Source organism: Schistocerca cancellata, chromosome 2 (assembly GCF_023864275.1).
Source record: "Schistocerca cancellata isolate TAMUIC-IGC-003103 chromosome 2, iqSchCanc2.1, whole genome shotgun sequence".
Classification (NCBI taxonomy): domain Eukaryota; kingdom Metazoa; phylum Arthropoda; class Insecta; order Orthoptera; family Acrididae; genus Schistocerca; species Schistocerca cancellata.
Window position 1 is genome coordinate 976,294,646 of NC_064627.1, and position 19,054 is coordinate 976,313,699.

The following is a 19,054-nucleotide window of genomic DNA, read 5'->3' on the forward strand; positions in this document are numbered from 1 at the left end:
GAGTTACGTGAGTAGGAAGAGCCTGTGACGCTATATTGTATGCTTTTGTAGCATTCTTTTGTCAAGATTGAGAGAAGGACGCCATTAGGCATTGATTTGTAAAGGTGTGTAAGTATTTAATCTGTCTAAATGTTTGGATAGAGTTACTTACTGAAAACTTGCATTATAATTTGTATTAAGCTTGCCTGGTGTTTCATCCCATCCTTTTAAGACATTTTCAGCTATTTCAATATTATTCGTGGTGCAGATCTGCACTATGTACGACCGAGCTGCTGCCGCGGCGCATTCAAACTGCATTAAATGAAACCAACCATACCGCAAAGAAGCGGACAAGTAATAGTGAACTAAAATTATTTCTTTCAGCTTTCGGGATTGCAGGGCAGAGCAGCAGATTTTATGATGTGTTTTACAGGTGGATGCGGGCTGCAGATGATGTTTATTTATTTATGCATATATTTTACCTGGCAAGATTAAAATAAATGCATAAATAAATAAATAAATAAACATCATCTGCAGCCCGCATCCACCTGTAAAACACATCATAAAATCTGCTGCTCTGCCCTGCAATCCCAAAAGCTGAACGAAATAATTTTAGTTCACTATTACCTGTCCGCTTCTTTGCGGTATAATTGGTTTCATTTAATACAGTTTGAATGTGCCGCGGCAGCAGCTCGGTCGTACGTAGCGCAGATCTGCACCACGTCTTAAAAGGATGGGATAAAACACCAGGCAAGCTTATTACAAATCATAATGCAAGTTTTCAGTAAGTAGCTCTATTCTATATTATTTATAGTGGAAAAATTTAACTTCATGACATAAAAGAAATCTTGCTGCGTGTAGCTCTGGTCGGGCAAACATTATAGTAAACACTTTTTTCTCTGATAATAGTCTCATGTTCTCGTATTAGTCATAGTACTTATTGGTGTTTTAATATTAATAAAAATTCACTGCAAAATTTTGATGTTGAACAAACATTGTGTACTGTAACATCAGTATTGATAACGAAATAATTTTCAGTAGCCTTTTCAATAACTGTAAAGTAAGAAAGATATGATCAACTTTATAACGGGTTACAGTAACGAAACAATGTTCCTTTTATAGAACCCCCAATCCAGAATAATAAGAACATAATATATTTTGTTTTGTTGAAAATTAATGATGCAAAGAAAGTCACAGCACAACATCCCTAAAAAGTATTCCAGGGCTCTTTTCGTAGCAAGCTCTTTTATCTCATCCATTTATCAATATATTAGTTGTCACGAGAGCAATAACAAAGAGAGCGAAAGTACCATGTGATGCAGTGCTATATGCTGATGTCACAACACTCATCACGTGTGATACAAACCTTGAAAATGCGCAACACTGCATAGCAGAGGGAATGGAGTGATGCATTACTTGGTTTGAGGCAAGTGTACTGCAAAAGAATGATAGTTAAACTGAAGCTATGGTATTCAGTCTGAATGCTTCCAGTCATGATAACGAAACAGTAAAATTATTTGGATTTCATATAGATCAAAAGCTCAGCTGGGATATCCACATAGGGGAGTTATGTGGCAAATTGGCACTTGTCATCTATCTGCTGTACAAGCTGAGAATCAGTGTTAGCAAAGAACTTCTGTTACACGCATACTTTGCATTCTTCCATTACCGCTTGAGTTATGGAATACTACTATGGGGCAATTCCATAGGCTCAAAATTAGTGTTTCCATGGTAAAAGAAAGTTATAAGGTGCATGGCAGGACAGCCCATATGAATGATGTCGGGATTATTTGGACAATTCTGATTAACTACAATATAATAATCCAAGATGGATACAATAAATATTTATGCAAATGTGAATAACAACAAGAAATTTCCTAACAAATCAATTACAATATAAATGAACTACATAGTTGAGTGAATGACAATTTGGCCTGTATATTTACAACTGCCTTGTCTTCGTTAAAGAGAATCTGAGAAAATTTGACTTAAGGAGGACAGTTCATGACCCTAACATAAGAAGTGGACATGCAATTAATACGCCATGTGCTAGGCTTGCAAAGACACATAACAGCTACAAATACACTCCTGGAAATTGAAATAAGAACACCGTTAATTCATTGTCCCAGGAAGGGGAAACTTTATTGACACATTCCTGGGGTCAGATACATCACATGATCACACTGACAGAACCACAGGCACATAGACACAGGCAACAGAGCATGCACAATGTCGGCACTAGTACAGTGTATATCCACCTTTCGCAGCAATGCAGGCTGCTATTCTCCCATGGAGACGATCGTAGAGATGCTGGATGTAGTCCTGTGGAACGGCTTGCCATGCCATTTCCACCTGGCGCCTCAGTTGGACCAGCGTTCGTGCTGGACGTGCAGACCGCGTGAGACGACGCTTCATCCAGTCCCAAACACGCTCAATGGGGGACAGTTCCGGAGATTTTGCTGGCCAGGGTAGTTGACTTACACCTTCTAGAGCACGTTGGGTGGCACGGGATACATGCGGACGTGCATTGTCCTGTTGGAACAGCAAGTTCCCTTGCCAGTCTAGGAATGGTAGAACGATGGGTTCGATGACGGTTTGGATGTACCGTGCACTATTCAGTGTCCCCTCGACGATCACCAGTGGTGTACGGCCAGTGTAGGAGATCGCTCCCCACACCATGATGCCGGGTGTTGGCCCTGTGTGCCTCGGTCGTATGCAGTCCTGATTGTGGCGCTCACCTGCACGGCGCCAAACACGCATACGACCATCATTGGCACCAAGGCAGAAGCGACTCTCATCGCTGAAGACGACACGTCTCCATTCGTCCCTCCATTCACGCCTGTCGCGACACCACTGGAGGCGGGCTGCACGATGTTGGGGCGTGAGCGGAAGACGGCCTAACGGTGTGCGGGACCGTAGCCCAGCTTCATGGAGACGGTTGCGAATGGTCCTCGCCGATACCCCAGGAGCAACAGTGTCCCTAATTTGCTGGGAAGTGGCGGTGCGGTCCCCTACGGCACTGCGTAGGATCCTACGGTCTTGGTGTGCATCCGTGCGTCGCTGCGGTCCGGTCCCAGGTCGACGGGCACGTGCACATTCCGCCGACCACTGGCGACAACATCGATGTACTGTGGAGACCTCACGCCCCACGTGTTGAGCAATTCGCGGTACGTCCACCCGGCCTCCCGCATGCCCACTATACGCCCTCGCTCAAAGTCCGTCAACTGCACATACGGTTCACGTCCACGCTGTCGCGGCATGCTACCAGTGTTAAAGACTGCGATGGAGCTCCGTATGCCACGGCAAACTGGCTGACACTGACGGCGGCGGTGCACAAATTCTGCGCAGCTAGCGCCATTCGACGGCCAACACCGCGGTTCCTGGTGTGTCCGCTGTGCCGTGCGTGTGATCATTGCTTGTACAGCCCTCTCGCAGTGTCCAGAGCAAGTATGGTGGGTCTGACACACCGGTGTCAATGTGTTCTTTTTTCCATTTCCAGGAGTGTATCTTTGTCCTGTCTACTTCAACAAATTACCTGAAAATGCCTACACAGTGTCAGTGAATAAATTTAAAACTAGACTTTTGAGGTGGATGAAAGGTAAAGTAATTTACTCTGCTCAAGATTTCCTTGAGTATTTGACAAATGACCCGCTTTTCTTATGAGGATGAACAATAAAGTAACTGCAAAATATACATCTGTCACACTGTGCAACTATTTTCTTACAGTATCATGTACTTATTCTTAATTATCTGTTCGATTATTTATTTGTCATTCACTCAACTATGTAGTTCATTTATCTTGTAATTGGTCTGTTAGGAAACTTTCTCTTGTTATTGACAATTGTATACATATTTATTGTATCCATCTTGGATTATTACATTGTAGTTAATCACATTTGTCCAAATGTATATTATTATTATTATTATTGTTATTATTAGAGTGTTAACACTAACGACACCAGTTGCATGTAAAAATGCTCAAAGGTGGAATAAAAGATTTGTATTTATATTAGTATTCTCAGACATCCGATATCGTCTCCAGAAGTGTCGCTTGCTGCTGCTGTCGCTAACAAAAACAAGACGGAGTATCGCGACTATGGCTTGACGGAATCGTGACGTGAAGCGACGGGACAGGACGCCTAGTGTGTATGCCGCCATTTGAAATGAAATGCAAAATGTTTTGACGGGATGGGACATGACGGCCAGCATTAATTGGTCTTTAACCTACCATTCCAGACGTTATGTTCTGTAGTAATTAAGTTCCACTAGCACTCTGTATTGCTATATTGTGAAGTCGAGTATCAGAAGTTATGGCAGATTTGTCATTGCATGTTAACTACTTAAACTCGAGAAAAGCATCTAAAACTGTTTATGATCTAACTTATTTTCTAGCTCTTGCCTCTAGGTATTTATTTCTGAAGTATTTGGAGTCCATGCAGTGTTTCCGAAATTTGGTTAATTCGAAGATATTTTATAAAATCAAAAATTGAATGAGAAGATTCTAGCACGAAGCTCAAGGGACTGAAATACCCCATTGTGTTTCCTATACCTGAAATATTTGCAAGAACGAAAATGTAACTGGCCAAAATGAATATAGTTTAGGCTCAATAAATTTACTGTGGAAGAATCATTCTCTGTTACTGCAAAAGTCTTCAACTTAATTGAATGATGCACTAGGGTAACTTTGCAAATGACTACATGTAATACAATCTCTGGCTCTGTACGTATTTGGTTAGATCTTTCCTCTGATGCTGTATGCGGATAATTTTACGTGGTACCAACCTGGACATGTTCGAAAGCTCGTAGACACTACTTTTGCTGTAGAATCATGTAGTTGGTACGCGTGGTGGGTTTGATAATACAACCGAACCCATCAGATGGTATTATATGTCAAGGTGAAAAACAAGATGTTGTTAGTAGAAGGAAGAGTTTGTGTCTGTATTGCTTGGTTAACAGCGTAAAGCATCCAACGAAATAAATGTTGCAGTATAGAAAGTGCATGTGTAGTGGTGTGTGTGTTCTTTTCTTTTATACTCTTTACAGCGTGTTTGAAAATGATTAACATGTTGGGCTATATGCACCCGCCTTTAGTTAAATTTAAGCTTATACATGCGAGTGACCAATAACCAAGACCATACTATGGCCTCGGCGACGAAGCGCTGCTGGAAACTACGTTAGTATACAGATTACTTTATAAAGGAAATTTAGCGTCGTCCAGTGTTTATTGTTATTTACATGTAAACCTGACTAATATTCGTTTCATGTATTGCCTTCCTCCCCCTCGTGTAGAAGAGTTTACAGCGCATAGTGCCAATGTGAATACACTTGCACTTGGTCACAAATCCGGGAGGGTACTAGTAACAGGTGGAGATGACAAGAAAGTAAACCTTTGGGCCGTTGGCAAACACAATTGTTTTATGGTGAGTGAAATATTACGTCACGTTTAAACCCTTGATTAATGAGATTTATGGTCCGAAACGCTGTACCACATACTTTGCTGTAATCATGTGTTCTCCCGGTGACAGTGAAGAAATTATGGTTTACACAGTATTTTCTCATTGAACTTGCAGAGCTTAAGCGGTCACACAACTCCAGTGGAATGTGTACAGTTTGGACACACTGATGAACTGGTATGTGCAGGATCTCAGTCTGGTACTCTCAAAATCTGGGATTTGGAAGCTGCTAAAATTGTTCGTAGCCTCACAGGACATAAGAGTAATATTCGGTGCATAGACTTCCATCCTTACGGAGATTTCCTAGCATCAGGTTCATTTGATACCTCAATCAAAGTAAGTACATTGCAGTCATGTCTTTTGTATCACATAAGTCTACACTTTTCATGTGGTAAATTTTACAAGCGGTACATTTTGTATTTAATGTGTGTAGGAAGTTATACAGAACTGGTGTTACAAATGTGCTGTATGCTGCATGTGCTGGAGTTTACCTGGCAGGCAACTGGTATATACATGCAGTGTTTGTTTCATTTGATTACCATAGCCATTTTCCTCCTTGATGAGTGATTCTCGTAAAGTTTTGAAATATATTTGATTTCAGAATTATTACTGCCAGTCATTGATGATGGAGCTAATCATTGTAATAGTGAAAGAGGATCTGAAAATGTTGTTTTTGACCTGCTTTGGAAAAGCGTCATTTACAAATATTTGAAGTATCTACGTTATATGGTCATTTCCATACTTGTCATTGAATTCTTCAGTCACAATCGCAGAAAATTTCATAGTGAGATTGTCAAAGTTTTGCAAGTACACAAGTTTTTCTTTGTTTTGTCACACAAACATGTTTCACCGCAGTTGTGGCATCATCAGTGGCTTTTTTAAATATTTTCCTACATACATACAGGTTATTTTTAGGTTCAGCAATATGCTACATCAGATTTTGCTGTCATTTAAATTGCATGTGCAGTTTACCTTTTATTTTACATTGTGTGTGCCCTGTGGTTGCCAACCAAAGTCAGCCACTGGTCTAAGTTAGTATATCATGTCAACTGCAAACATGATGGAAGTTAGAAAATTGTCTACACTGAATTTTTTGTTTATTATCCAATCTCTAAGAAGGTATGTTTTCATAAAATTCATGGCATATGCTCACTTTTGGCCTTACCATAGTACGACTAGCAAAATATTACAATGGCCAGGCTAAAAACTGGGATATACCATGAATTTTATGAATCAAGATAGAACAGTAAACAAAAAAAAAAAAAAATTCAGTGCAGATGGTTGTCTAGCATCCCTCTTGTTCACAGATGACATCGTGTACTAATTTAGACCTGTGCCTGATTTTGGTTGGCAGCCGCAGAAAGCGCACAATGCAAAATAAAAGGTAAAGTGCACATATGATTTAAATGACAACAAAATCTGATGTCATATTCCTGGACCTAAAAATAACTTCAGTGTATATATTTAGTGAAAATAATAAAGAAACCACAAAGTTGGGGCACAATAATTAAGAAAAATTGTAAAAAAATCAGCATGGGACAGCATAGAATGAAAGAATGTTGCAACGAAAGAGGACAGTTGTAGTATTTTTTACTGCCAAACCTAGATAATCTGGCTTCTGTAGAAGAAAAACATGATTTAAAAAATGCTAGTTTGGCCACACCACAAAATTGTGAGGAAAGTCGTGTTATATCAGCCTTGACACGCTAGTGTCTTCCCAGTTTCATGTAAGATTGCAGCATTTTAGCTCTTTTTCCTGTTCTTTCCCCCTCTGTTTGATGAATAGTACCAGAATTTGTTAATAACAAAATTATTATAATTTGGAGAACTGATTGAATTAGAGGAGAGAGCTGTATCATGTCTACAGTAGTGAAAAGTTTTGATATTTTTTTAAAGTGACGGATGTATGGAAATATAAAACTTTATATATGCCAATGTAGAAGAAAAAACATAGTATAAAAATGGTAGGTAGTAACTTTTGTATAATTGACTTTGGCAGTTTCTAGATGAAGCTCTAGATGTACCATGGCAAAGATGAACTGAGAAGGGCTGTGCTAATAAGAAGAATGTCTTTCAACAAATGGCAACACTCAGCATTTTTTTTCTCTTTTTTGTCACATATTTGGTGCATATTTATTATGTAGTGTAATGGCTTGCCTTACTTTTCTCTTCTGGTGACACATTTCCTGAGACTGAAAACATTTCAGTTATAATCTCGATGTGTGAGAGTTTGTTCTCTCATATGTGTCCATTTCATGTTACTTGCTTTGGAGAAGTTAAACTGACGAGGAAATGATTGTACCACTGGGTTTTGGTGTCCAATAAGCACAATAGTTTGGCAAGTGATCATGTTGCTGTTATCTGGTACACTGATGAACTAACTGCTGGTGGTTGAGCACAAGGCTTTTATCTACACTCGTGCTCATAAATTAAGGATAATTGTAGAATGTGGTGCTACACAATGTGGCACTTCACAAAACTGGTGCTTATAGCATAGGCACATAGGGAAAACACAGGACACAGATTTGTAAGTCCACGGTTTTGGTAATAAGTTGAGAAAACCGTCCCAAAACACATGTGCTACAAAACGCCACTGTTTCCTGTGCATGTACCCAGACATCAATATGGGATATGATCACCATGCACATGTACACAGGACACACAACGGGTTGGCATACTCTGGATCAGGTGGTCGGAGCAGCGCCTGGGGTATAGTCTCCCATTCTTGCACCAGTGCCTGTTGGAGCTCCTGAAGGGTCCTAGGGGTGTGATGACATGCAGCGATCCATCGACCGGGAGCATCCCAGATGTGCTCGATGGTGTTTAGGTCTGGAGGACAGGCAGGCCAATCCATTCGCCTGATATCTTCTGTTTCAAGGTACTCCTCCACGATGGCAGCTCAGTGGGGCCATGGGTTATTATCCACCAGGAGGAAGGTGGGACCCACTGCACCCCTGAAAAGGCAGACATACTGGTGGAAAATGACGTCCCGATACACCTGATCTGTTACAGTTCCTCTGTCAAAGACATGCAGGGGTTTATGTGTACCAATCATAATCCCACCCCACACCATTAAACCACGACCTCCATACAGGTCCCTTTCAAGGACATTAAGGGGTTGGTATTTGGTTCCTGGTTCACGCCAGATGAAAACCCGACGAGAATCACTGTTCAGACTATACCTGGACTCGTCCAAGAACATAACCTGGGACCACTGTTCCAATGACCATGTACTGTCTTCTTGACACCAGGCTTTACGGGCTCTCCTGTGACCAGGGGTCAGTGGAATGCACCTTGCAGGTCTCCGGGCGAATAAACCATGTAAGGTCCCCGAGCAAGGCTACCTGCAGTACTCCGTGGATGTCTGCGGGCACTGATGGTGAGATATCGCTCTTCTTGTGGCGTTGTACACTGTGGACGTCCCGTACTGTAGTGCCTGGACACGTTTCCTGTATGCTGGAATCGTTGCCATAATCTTGAGATCACACTTTGTGGCACACGGAGGGACCATGCTACGACTTGCTGTGTTTCACCTGCCTCCAGCCGCCCTTGTATTCTACCCCTCATAATGTCATCAATATGTGTTCTTTGAGCCATTTTCAACATACAGTCACCATTACCATGTCTGAAAACGTCTGCACACTTACTCGCTGCACCGTTCTCTGACATACACCAACACACCTCTACATATGTGGACTGCTGCCAGTGCCATCGTGCGATGACCGCAGGTCAAATGCACTGCATGGTCATACCCCGAAATGATTTAAACCCGCAAACCACCCACCAGAGCGTTGTTTCACCATGTATCGGCATTACCCTTAATTTATGAGCATGAGTGTACCTTCAAACTTTCACTTGCATCATGTGGTGGGCCCATATTTATGCCATCCGTAGTTTGAGTCTTGCAGTGTATCCAATGGTCCATCCAAGGTTAACATCTTGGGCTGTGCAATGAGCAGCATATTCATAGATTCTCCTGAGAAATCCAGGAAGGTAAGCCTCCTATCCATTTCAACTGCCACGGTAAAGTTGATCACGAGAGGAGATGAGATGTGCAAGGAATTCTTCCAGCTTGATTCTTTCATGTGACAAATAATTAATGCGTCAGCAACAAAACAAAAGAAACAGATTGGTTTTTATCGGACTATTTCCTGGCTTTACTCCTGAATATGTTCTGTGTACACATCAGCCGCAACCAGTGAAAGCAGGTTGCTCATGGCTTCTGCTTTATTCTGCTCATGCTATACGCAGACAAAGTGTTAATCAGTGTGTTAATTCTTGCTGTCTACAATAAATGTTTTTTCCTTCAACTTCACTCTTATTCATGGATTCCATGACAAAATGTTTTACTTTCTCCATCTGTTAATGTATTGTATTGTATATTTATTGATTCTGTGAATCATACATTGTACAGGGGTACATAATGATATAGGACAAGTCAAATAATTGGAATAAAGTTTAACAGAAAATTGTTGTATAGTTTCCAGTATATAGCAATATAAGTCTAACATATGGGAATAACATTTCACAAATACACAACTAAATTTTACACATACACATTTCTTACTTTTGGCCTTGATTATCAGATACACACACATATATAATAGGCCACATATAATACACAGATAAATCTACATGTACACATTTCTTATTTTGGCCTTAATTGTGTAAACTATTTAAATTTTTCACATATTTACATTGTAGATAAAAATTCATCAACATTATAGTAGCAATTCTGAAGCAAGTAGTCTCTCACTGCAGTTTTGAATTTATGCATGCCAGTTATTGCCTCAATTTTTTTAGGTAGTTTGTTATACAGTTTCTTTCCTGCTTGCAAGGGTCCTTTTTGGTTTAGTATTGTATGTGAAAACTGCATACGTAAATCTTGATTATTCCTTTTGTTGTATAAATGGATATTTTGTTTTTTTGGAGCAATCTTGCTATTTTCATCTACAATTTTCCTTATAAATGTTATTGTTTCTAGGATATATAGGCATGGTAATGGAAGAATATGAAGCTTTTTAAATTAGGGTTTGCATGAATATCAAGGTGCTGTGCCTTCAATGGCTCTTATAATTTTTTTTGTGCAGTAAAACAGCTTTTACTGGGTGGTGAATTTCCCCAGCAAATTAAACCACATCTTAGTAGCGATTCTGCTTGGGTACACATTTTTTTATGACTTGCATTGATGTGCATCCAACAAGAATTTTTACACTATAACAAATGGTATTTAACTTACTACATAGGTGTTGTGTGTGTTTCTGCCATATTAGGTCATCTTGGATCCAAACTCCCAGAAATTTGGTGCTATTTACAATATCAAGTCCTTTGCCTAACACTCCTATGGTTGCAGTGAAAGGCTGTTTATTCTGCACTATGTGTAGATGCATAGTGTTTGTTTTATGTGTGTTTATTATTAAGTTGTTCATTGTGAACTATTCTGATACATTTGAAGTGCTCTTTTTTTTATTTCATTTTGGAGCTCTTCTGGGGTCTTTTCTTTGATTGGCATACTTAATGTACTTGTTGTTAGACCTGGATGGTTCCAAGTCATTTACAAACAGCAAGAACAAGATTGGTCCCAGTACAGAACCCTGCGGCACACCGTATTTAACACACGGTTTTTTTGTGATTGATAGAAAATTAAATTTGTTCCTTCTTTGTACAAGACTTCAACTATTTGGTGTCTGTTTTGTAGATATGACTTTACCCACTCATAAGCCTCTGACACCAACATTTTCTAGCTTTCTAAGCAAAAGACCATCATTAATGATTTCAAATGCTTTTGAAAGATCTAGGAATATTGCTGCTATGTGTTCTTTTTTGTCTGATGCATTTAAAGCTTCATTTAAGAAATCGATAATAGCTGTCTAGGTGGATTTACATTTTCACATATGCTGTGTAGCTGAGAACAATTAAAGTTTTCAGATTTTGTGTTTGATAGGTTGTCTCTTTGATGTTGTTGTTTCAGTTTTATTTTAGCATTGTTTTCCTTTTCTTTATTGTTGTGGTATCACATGGCCATTTCCTTGTACCTTTTCTACTTTTTTTCACTTCTGTCATGTATTCAGAACGTATTTATGAAGTTCTCCCTACTTTATTTCTAGTTTAATTTGAGTGTTTTTATTTGTTGCAATGACTATAGTGTTACTTGCTTTTCTTTGCATTTTGTTTCTGTAGATAAAATATTTTGCTGTGTTAAGTACAGTGGGTGTGGGTTCCTGTAGTCATGTCCTAGTTCATGAACCACGGGCAACGTATGAGTGGCCAAGTAAGTGGTCCCGACAGTGGGGATACCAGTTACTTTGGAATAAGGCTGGGCATCTCGGACATATTCTGAGTCGTCGTCACCTTTGTGCTCATACGGCAAAGACTACCAAATCCACCGGTTAGTCCCTCAGCCGTTAGGGGTAAAACCCAATGGGACTCGGGGCAAGTAAGGCTAGCAACCTGCTTCCCTGGTACTTTAAATATGATGCTGGCAACAATCAGAGCAAAATGCCTCGGACATTTGGAGGAGACGGAGTCCCACCTCTAACTGACAAACCAGAGACTCCTAAGATATGACTTGGCAAACAAATGGTAATGAGATGGGGAGCTATTTATATCAATGGGGGCTACTCTGGGAAGAAGGTAGAGCTGGCAGAGGCTGCAAGTAAGATGGGGCTGGACGTTTTAGCTGTTAGTGACATTCGGGTAAGGGGTGAGAAAGAAGAGGAAGTGGGAGAATACAAGGTCTACCTATCAGGAGTCGAAGCAGGAATAGCACAATGGGGTGTAGGGCTTTACACCAGAAAAGAAATGGAACCCAGCATAGTTGCAATAAGGTATGTAAACGAACGACTGATGTGGATAGATTTGACAGTGTCTAGCAAGAAAATTAGGATTGTGTCAGTATATTCACATTGTGAAGGGACAGATCAAGATAAGATGGATAGTTTTTATGAGGCACTCAGTGATGTAGTTGTTAGAGTAAAGGACAAGGACAGTGTTCTGCTCATGGGTGATTTTAACGCCAGGATTGGAAATCGAACAGAAGGGTATGAAAAGGTTATGGGTAAATTTGGAGAGGATATGGAGGCCAACAGGAACGGGAAACAACTCTTGGATTTCTGTGCCAGTATGGGCTTAGTAATCACAAACTCGTTTTTTAAACATAAGAACATTCACCGGTATACTTGGGAAGGCAGGGAAACCAGATCTGTCATTGACTATATAATAACAGATCAGGAATTCAGGAAGGCTGTGAGGGACACACGTGTATTCAGGGGATTCTTTGATGACACTGATCATTATTTAATCTGCAGTGAAATTGGGATTGTGAGGCCGAAAGTGCAGGAGGTCAGGTCTATATGTAGGAGGATAAGAGTGGAGAAACTTCAGGATAAGGAAATCAGGCACAAGTACATAACAGCGATCTCAGAAAGGTACCAGTTAGTTGAATGTAGTCAGTTACAGTCATTGGAAAAGGAATGGACAAGGTACAGGGACACAGTACTAGAAGTGGCTAAAGAATGTCTTGGAACAGTAATGTGTAAAAGTAGGATGAAGCAAACAGCTTGGTGGAATGATACAGTCAAGGCAGCCTGTAAAAGGAAAAAGAAGGCGTATCAAAAATGGCTACATACCAGAACCCAGGTAGACAGAGAAAGTTATGTTGAAGAAAGAAACAAAGCCAAACAGATAATTGCAGCATCCAAGAAGAAATCGTGGGAAGACTTTGGAAACAGGTTGGAGACTATGGGTCAAGCTGCTGGAAAACCATTCTGGAGTGTAATTAGCAGTCTTCGAAAGGGAGGTAAGAAGGAAATGACAAGTATTTTGGACAGGTCAGGAAAACTGCTGGTGAATCCTGTGGATGCCTTGGGCAGATGGAGGGAATATTTTGAAGAGTTGCTCAAGGTAGGTGAAAATGCGATCAGTAATGTTTCAGATTTCGAGGTAGAATGGGATAGGAATGATGATGGAAATAGGATCACATTTGAGGAAGTGGAAAAAATGGTCAATAGATTGCAGTGCAATAAAGTGGCTGGGGTGGATGAAATTAAGTCGGGACTCATCAAATATAGTGGAATGTCAGGTCTTAAATGGCTACACAGGATAATTGAAATGGACTGGGAGTTGGGACAGATTCCATCAGACTGGACAAAAGCAGTAATCACACCAATCTTTAAACATGGAAACAGAAAAGATTGTAACAACTACAGAGGTATCTCTTTAATCAGCGTTGTGGGTAAAATCTTCTCAGGTATTGTTGAAAGGAAAGTGCGAGTATTAGTTGAGGACCAATTGGATGAAAATCAGTGTGGGTTTAGGCCTCTTAGAGGTTGTCAGGACCAGATCTTTAGCTTACGGCAAATAATGGAGAAGTTTTATGAGTGGAACAGGGAATTGTATCTATGCTTTATAGATCTAGAAAAGGCATATGACCGGGTTCCTAGGAGGAAGTTATTGTCTGTTCTACAAGATTATGGAATAGGAGGCAAACTTTTGCAAGCAATTAAAGGTCTTTACGTGGATAGTCAGGCAGCAGTTAGAGTTGACGGTAAATTGAGTTCATGGTTCAGAGTAGTTTCAGGGGTAAGACAAGGCTGCAACCTGTCTCCACTGTTGTTCATATTATTTATGGATCATATTTTGAAAACAATAGACTGGCTGGGTGAGATTAAGATATGTGAACACAAAATAAGCAGTCTTGCATATGCGGATGACTTAGTTGTGATGGTAGATTCGATTGAAAGTTTGCAAAGTAATATTTCAGAGCTAGATCAGAAATGTAAGGACTATGGTATGAAGATTAGCATCTCCAAAACAAAAGTAATGTCAGTGGGAAAGAAATATAAACGGATTGAGTGCCAAATAGGAGGAACAAAGTTAGAACAGGTGGACGGTTTCAAGTACTTAGGATGCATATTCTCACAGGATGGCAACATAGTGAAAGAACTGGAAGCGAGGTGTAGCAAAGCTAATGCAGTGAGCGCTCAGCTACGATCTACTCTCTTCTGCAAGAAGGAAGTCAGTACCAGCACCGTTCAATCTTTCGACCAACTTTGTTGTATGGGAGCGAAAGCTGGGTGGATTCAGGTTACCTTATCAACAAGGTTGAGGTTACGGATATGAAAGTAGCTAGTATGATTGCAGGTACTAGTAGATGGGAACAATGGCAGGAGGGTGTCCACAATGAGGAAATCAAAGAAAAACTGGGAATGAACTCTATAGATGTAGCAGTCAGGGCGAACAGGCTTAGATGGTGGGGTCATGTTACACGCATGGGAGAATCAAGGTTACCCAAGAGACTCATGGATTCAGCAGTAGAGGGTAGGAGGAGTCGGGGCAGACCGAGGAGAAGGTACCTGGATTCGGTTAAGAATGATTTTGAAGTAATAGGTTTAACATCAGAAGAGGCACAAATGTTAGCACTGAATAGGGGACCATGGAGGAACTGTATAAGGGGGGCTATGCTCCAGACTGAACGCTGAAAGGCATAATCAGTCTTAAATGATGATGATGATGATGATGATGATGATGTTAAGTACATTATATGCATAGGTTTAGTTATTCATATATAAAGCATAAAAGAAAGACAGAAAAGTATTGTGGATTAGAGCAACTATCATATTTTAACTCACATAAAACTTTTATCTATGGTGATCATTTCCCTGTTCCTTATGAGTAAGGCACTGTTGATTTTCTTCAGGTATTCAACGTTCCACATAAAATCAATGTTTCGCTTTATGTTCAAGATTGTAACTTCATTCAGAAACATTGCTTGTAAGAACTATTGCATAGATATTTGTTCTTGTCAGTGTGTGATACTTTCCTTCAAATGGTATGTAAAAATACTAGAGAAAAGCAGTGACAAAAATTTTGGTCTCTGAGGAGTAGGAGTAAATACTGGAATCAAACCAGTAATGGAAGATGAAAACTGAAATAATCCATAATTACTTTTGTTACCATTTATTCTGTCGACCACCTGTACCTGTAGTTCCTTCTGTTGTTGTTGTTTTTGTGTGTGTGTGTGTGTAAACAACTTCCATTCTGAAATATAGTACTTATCACGTAAATGTTTAATCTTGTTGTTGCTGGAGTTATGCTGCTGTTACACATTGTCAGTTCCATTTATGACTTCATTACACTTCTATCTGTTCATCTACTACATAATGTTCTAGTTTTAAGTTAAAATAGTTTTTGCATTCCTCTGCATCTTAAGTTTATGTACCACAAGGCACTGTACATAAATTTCAGACACAAGCCAGCTCTGTCAATATGGGACCCTCCGACCTCCCAGTCACCCCCCCCCCCCCCTCAAACACACACACACACACACACACACACACACACACACACACACACACACACACACACACACACAGAGAGAGAGAGAGAGAGAGAGAGAGAGAGAGAGAGAGAGTGAGTGCTCATGTGTTTCTATATGTGTCTTAATCTCTGTTTCAGCTTTGGGACATAAGAAGAAAAGGGTGTATTTTCACATACAGAGGACATGATAGGATGGTTAATAGTCTCAAATTTAGTCCAGATGGACAGTGGATTGCTTCTGGAGGGGATGAGGGCCATGTGAAGGTATTTATGTACTGTTTGCTGCATTATGTTGGAAACCATGTGCATCTTTTTCCTAAAAAGTATTAGTAAGTAAATATCATAGGTTTTCATACAAGGGAACTGCACCAGCTCTAATGGTTAGAACTGAATTTCTTCCAACCATTGATATGATTTGTTGATAAAACTGTGAATTTGTGTATGCTAGACATTTGATGGTAAGTGATTCGAAGGAGTGTAGAAGCACTAGCTAGTCAAGAAACAATACTGCAAGAGACAACTGTGACCAGGAAATTCACAAGAGCCAAATAAGTTGTCACTGAAAATCATCATCGGAACTTTCTTCTTCTTCCTCTTCCTCTTCGTTGTCCTCTTCATATATAACATGGTCTTCACTGCCACAGAGAGAGTTACTTATGGTGCACTTTTTGAAACATGTAACAAAAATGTCTTCCCTCACTTGTAGACTATGGCTGTTTTATCCACTGACACATTTGTTTGATTGTAGGTCATTTTAAAGCTCCCTTTGGCATAAATTCATGCTGGGAAAATCCATCTTCCATTTGTTCCATTCTCCCTCATATACACTTTAAATTGTTCATTTATTGAGACATGAAGAGGCTGTAGTTGTAAAGATAGTCCTCCCAGAATAACAGAAAGCTCTGCATTTCCCTGTCTCAGTTTCTCTTTCACAGAATTTTTCAAGTGATGACTAAACTTATTTAGCACAAGAAGAGAAGTCTTCTTCAATAAAGCACATTTCCTTCTCTCCCACACTATGTTAATCCATAATTTCTTACCAGCCTCATCCATCCAACCCTTGTCATGTATGTGAACAGCACACCTATGGTGGTTCAGAAGGTTTCATCACAGTTTTGCGCTTGTAAGTGATCACTGGATGAAGTTTAATACCATCAGGACAACAGCATAGCGCATTTTTTCATGTCCGCTTGTTTGTATAGTTATGAATAAAATAGAAAGAAACATTCCACATGGGAAAAATATATTAAAAACAAAGATTCCATGACTTACCAAACGGGAAAGTGCTGGTAGATAGACACAATAAAAAAATACACAGACGCACACACAAAATTTCAAGCTTTCGCAACCAACAGTTGCTTCATCAGGAAAGAGGGAAGGAGAGGGAAAGACGAACGGATGTGGGTTTTAAGGGAGAGGGTAAGGAGTCATTCCAATCTCGGGAGCAGAAAGACTTACCTTAGGGGGAAAAAAGGACAGGTATACACTCGCGCGCACACACACACATATCCATCCACACATACACAGACACAAGCAGACATATTACTCTTTGCCTTATGTGTATGTGTGGATGGATATATGTGCGCGTGCGCGCGAATTCCTGTCCTTTTTTCCCCCTAAGGTAAGTCTTTCCGCTCCCGGGATTGGAATGATCCTTACCCTCTCCCTTAAAACCCACATCCTTTTGTCTTTCCCTCTCCTTCCCTCTTTCCTGACGAAGCAACCGTTGATTGCGAAAGCTTGAAATTTTGTGTGTGTATTTGTGTGTTTTTTTTTTTTTCATTGTGTCTATCTACCAGCGCTTTCCCGTTTGGTAAGTCATAGAATCTTTGTTTTTATAGTTACAATTTTAGCACCTTTCATGGCAACAATTCTGTTACTCGGCACATCGAATGACAGAGGAGTTTCATCCATATTTGCTATTTGGCTTAATTTCATTTTGCTTTTCTTTCAACCTTGAATATTAAGGCAGTGGAAAGAAATTTTCTGTTCGTACTCTTGTGGCATTTTCTGACCTATTTTGATTTTGGTCCCCAAGCATCATAAACCTGTAACACCAACCATCTCTCTTAAAGTTTGTTAAGTTCCACCGTAGCGCTAGCTTACGAGCATATATCTGAATCATTTTTGTACTAATTCCAATGCCATTTTGACGGTGTCCTTGAATCCATTTAGAGTACATCATTTTCTAGGTTTGGCCATTTTGCATTCAGTTCTCTATTTGCCCATTTAGTCTTCCTTATTTTTTTCAGTTCATCCTTACTAGCATGCCAGTCGTGAATGATTTTTCCTGTGGGTGGAGGGCAAAATGCCACTCAACTGTTCTGTTTCTGTGTTCTTCTGCATTTGCTATTACTTTCAATTTATAGTGCACATCATGTGAATACCTTTTATTTTTCCATTACGAAACTAGATACTAAAAAAGTATTACCAATAACAAAATTTTTTTCAGTTCAAGTTCACTGGTACTGTTGACCAGTGGTGGATACATATGGGGGGATGCGTGGGATGCCAGTCAGTGCGCACGCTACTCATTCATTTCTTTTGTCAGTCGACTCGATTGATTTGAGATATCGAGTAGTTGTATATTCCTATGTAGCATGTGCACACTAGTTCTCACTATCCCACTTTGCACATGCTATACAAAATACTTGCTTGTCTACCTGCATCTGTCGCTAAAGTAGAAAGAAGGTTTTCAACATTGTGGTATACAAAGATATGGCTAAGGTCGACAGTGCAGGGGGAATCCTCCTGGAGGATCGACTTAATGGTTTAGCTCTGTTGAACACTCACCCTGACATTGATTGTCCTATTGACAATGTAATTAATCAATTTGCACGGAAGAATAGGCACATAGAACTAATCGTTTAAGGAAGAGAACCACAATTGTAACATTTTTAAATCATAAGATGGCATTGTCTTGTATATATGTATAATCAGTTTAAATAAAACTATATTAAACGTTGCATGTGATGTGATTATTTTTTTTTACTGTAAAAGTAGCTCAAGATATCTTTAACACCCCCTCCTTAAGGTTTTTCTGTATTCGCTACTGCTGTAGACTGCAATGATGCATCATGGACTAGGCAGTGTTCTGGGTTTGTGATGGTGTGACGGGAGGGAGACACTGTTAGCGAGCTTGTGAATCCCTGCAATTCTTCTTTGTCACATCGGTGCACTGTTGGTGCCAGTTGAATCCATTGTTGCCAGATAGAGATAGGTTTTCCATGGCATCAAATATATGGCCATTTTTAAGGCTGGTGGGAATTTTAAATCAAACACTGGGCATTTTTATGTTAATTTCG

The 19,054-nt window shown here is 39.9% G+C and overlaps 1 protein-coding gene across 2 annotated transcripts in view; it reads left to right on the forward strand.

Annotated features, from left to right (window-relative positions):
• The first annotated feature begins 4,761 nt into the window (after positions 1 to 4,761).
• LOC126162955 (katanin p80 WD40 repeat-containing subunit B1-like) overlaps positions 4,762 to 19,054 on the forward strand; it is a 132,314-nt gene continuing 118,021 nt past the window's right edge. Inside the window, exons 1-4 of one of the 2 annotated variants that reach the window (XM_049919790.1) lie at positions 4,762 to 5,152; positions 5,269 to 5,399; positions 5,550 to 5,768; positions 15,888 to 16,013. In XM_049919790.1, coding sequence (XP_049775747.1) covers positions 5,089 to 5,152; positions 5,269 to 5,399; positions 5,550 to 5,768; positions 15,888 to 16,013 — 540 coding nt within the window. In that variant the 5' untranslated portion in view covers positions 4,762 to 5,088. The remainder of the gene's footprint in view (positions 5,153 to 5,268; positions 5,400 to 5,549; positions 5,769 to 15,887; positions 16,014 to 19,054) is intronic. The other variant, XM_049919789.1, reaches the window with a different exon arrangement.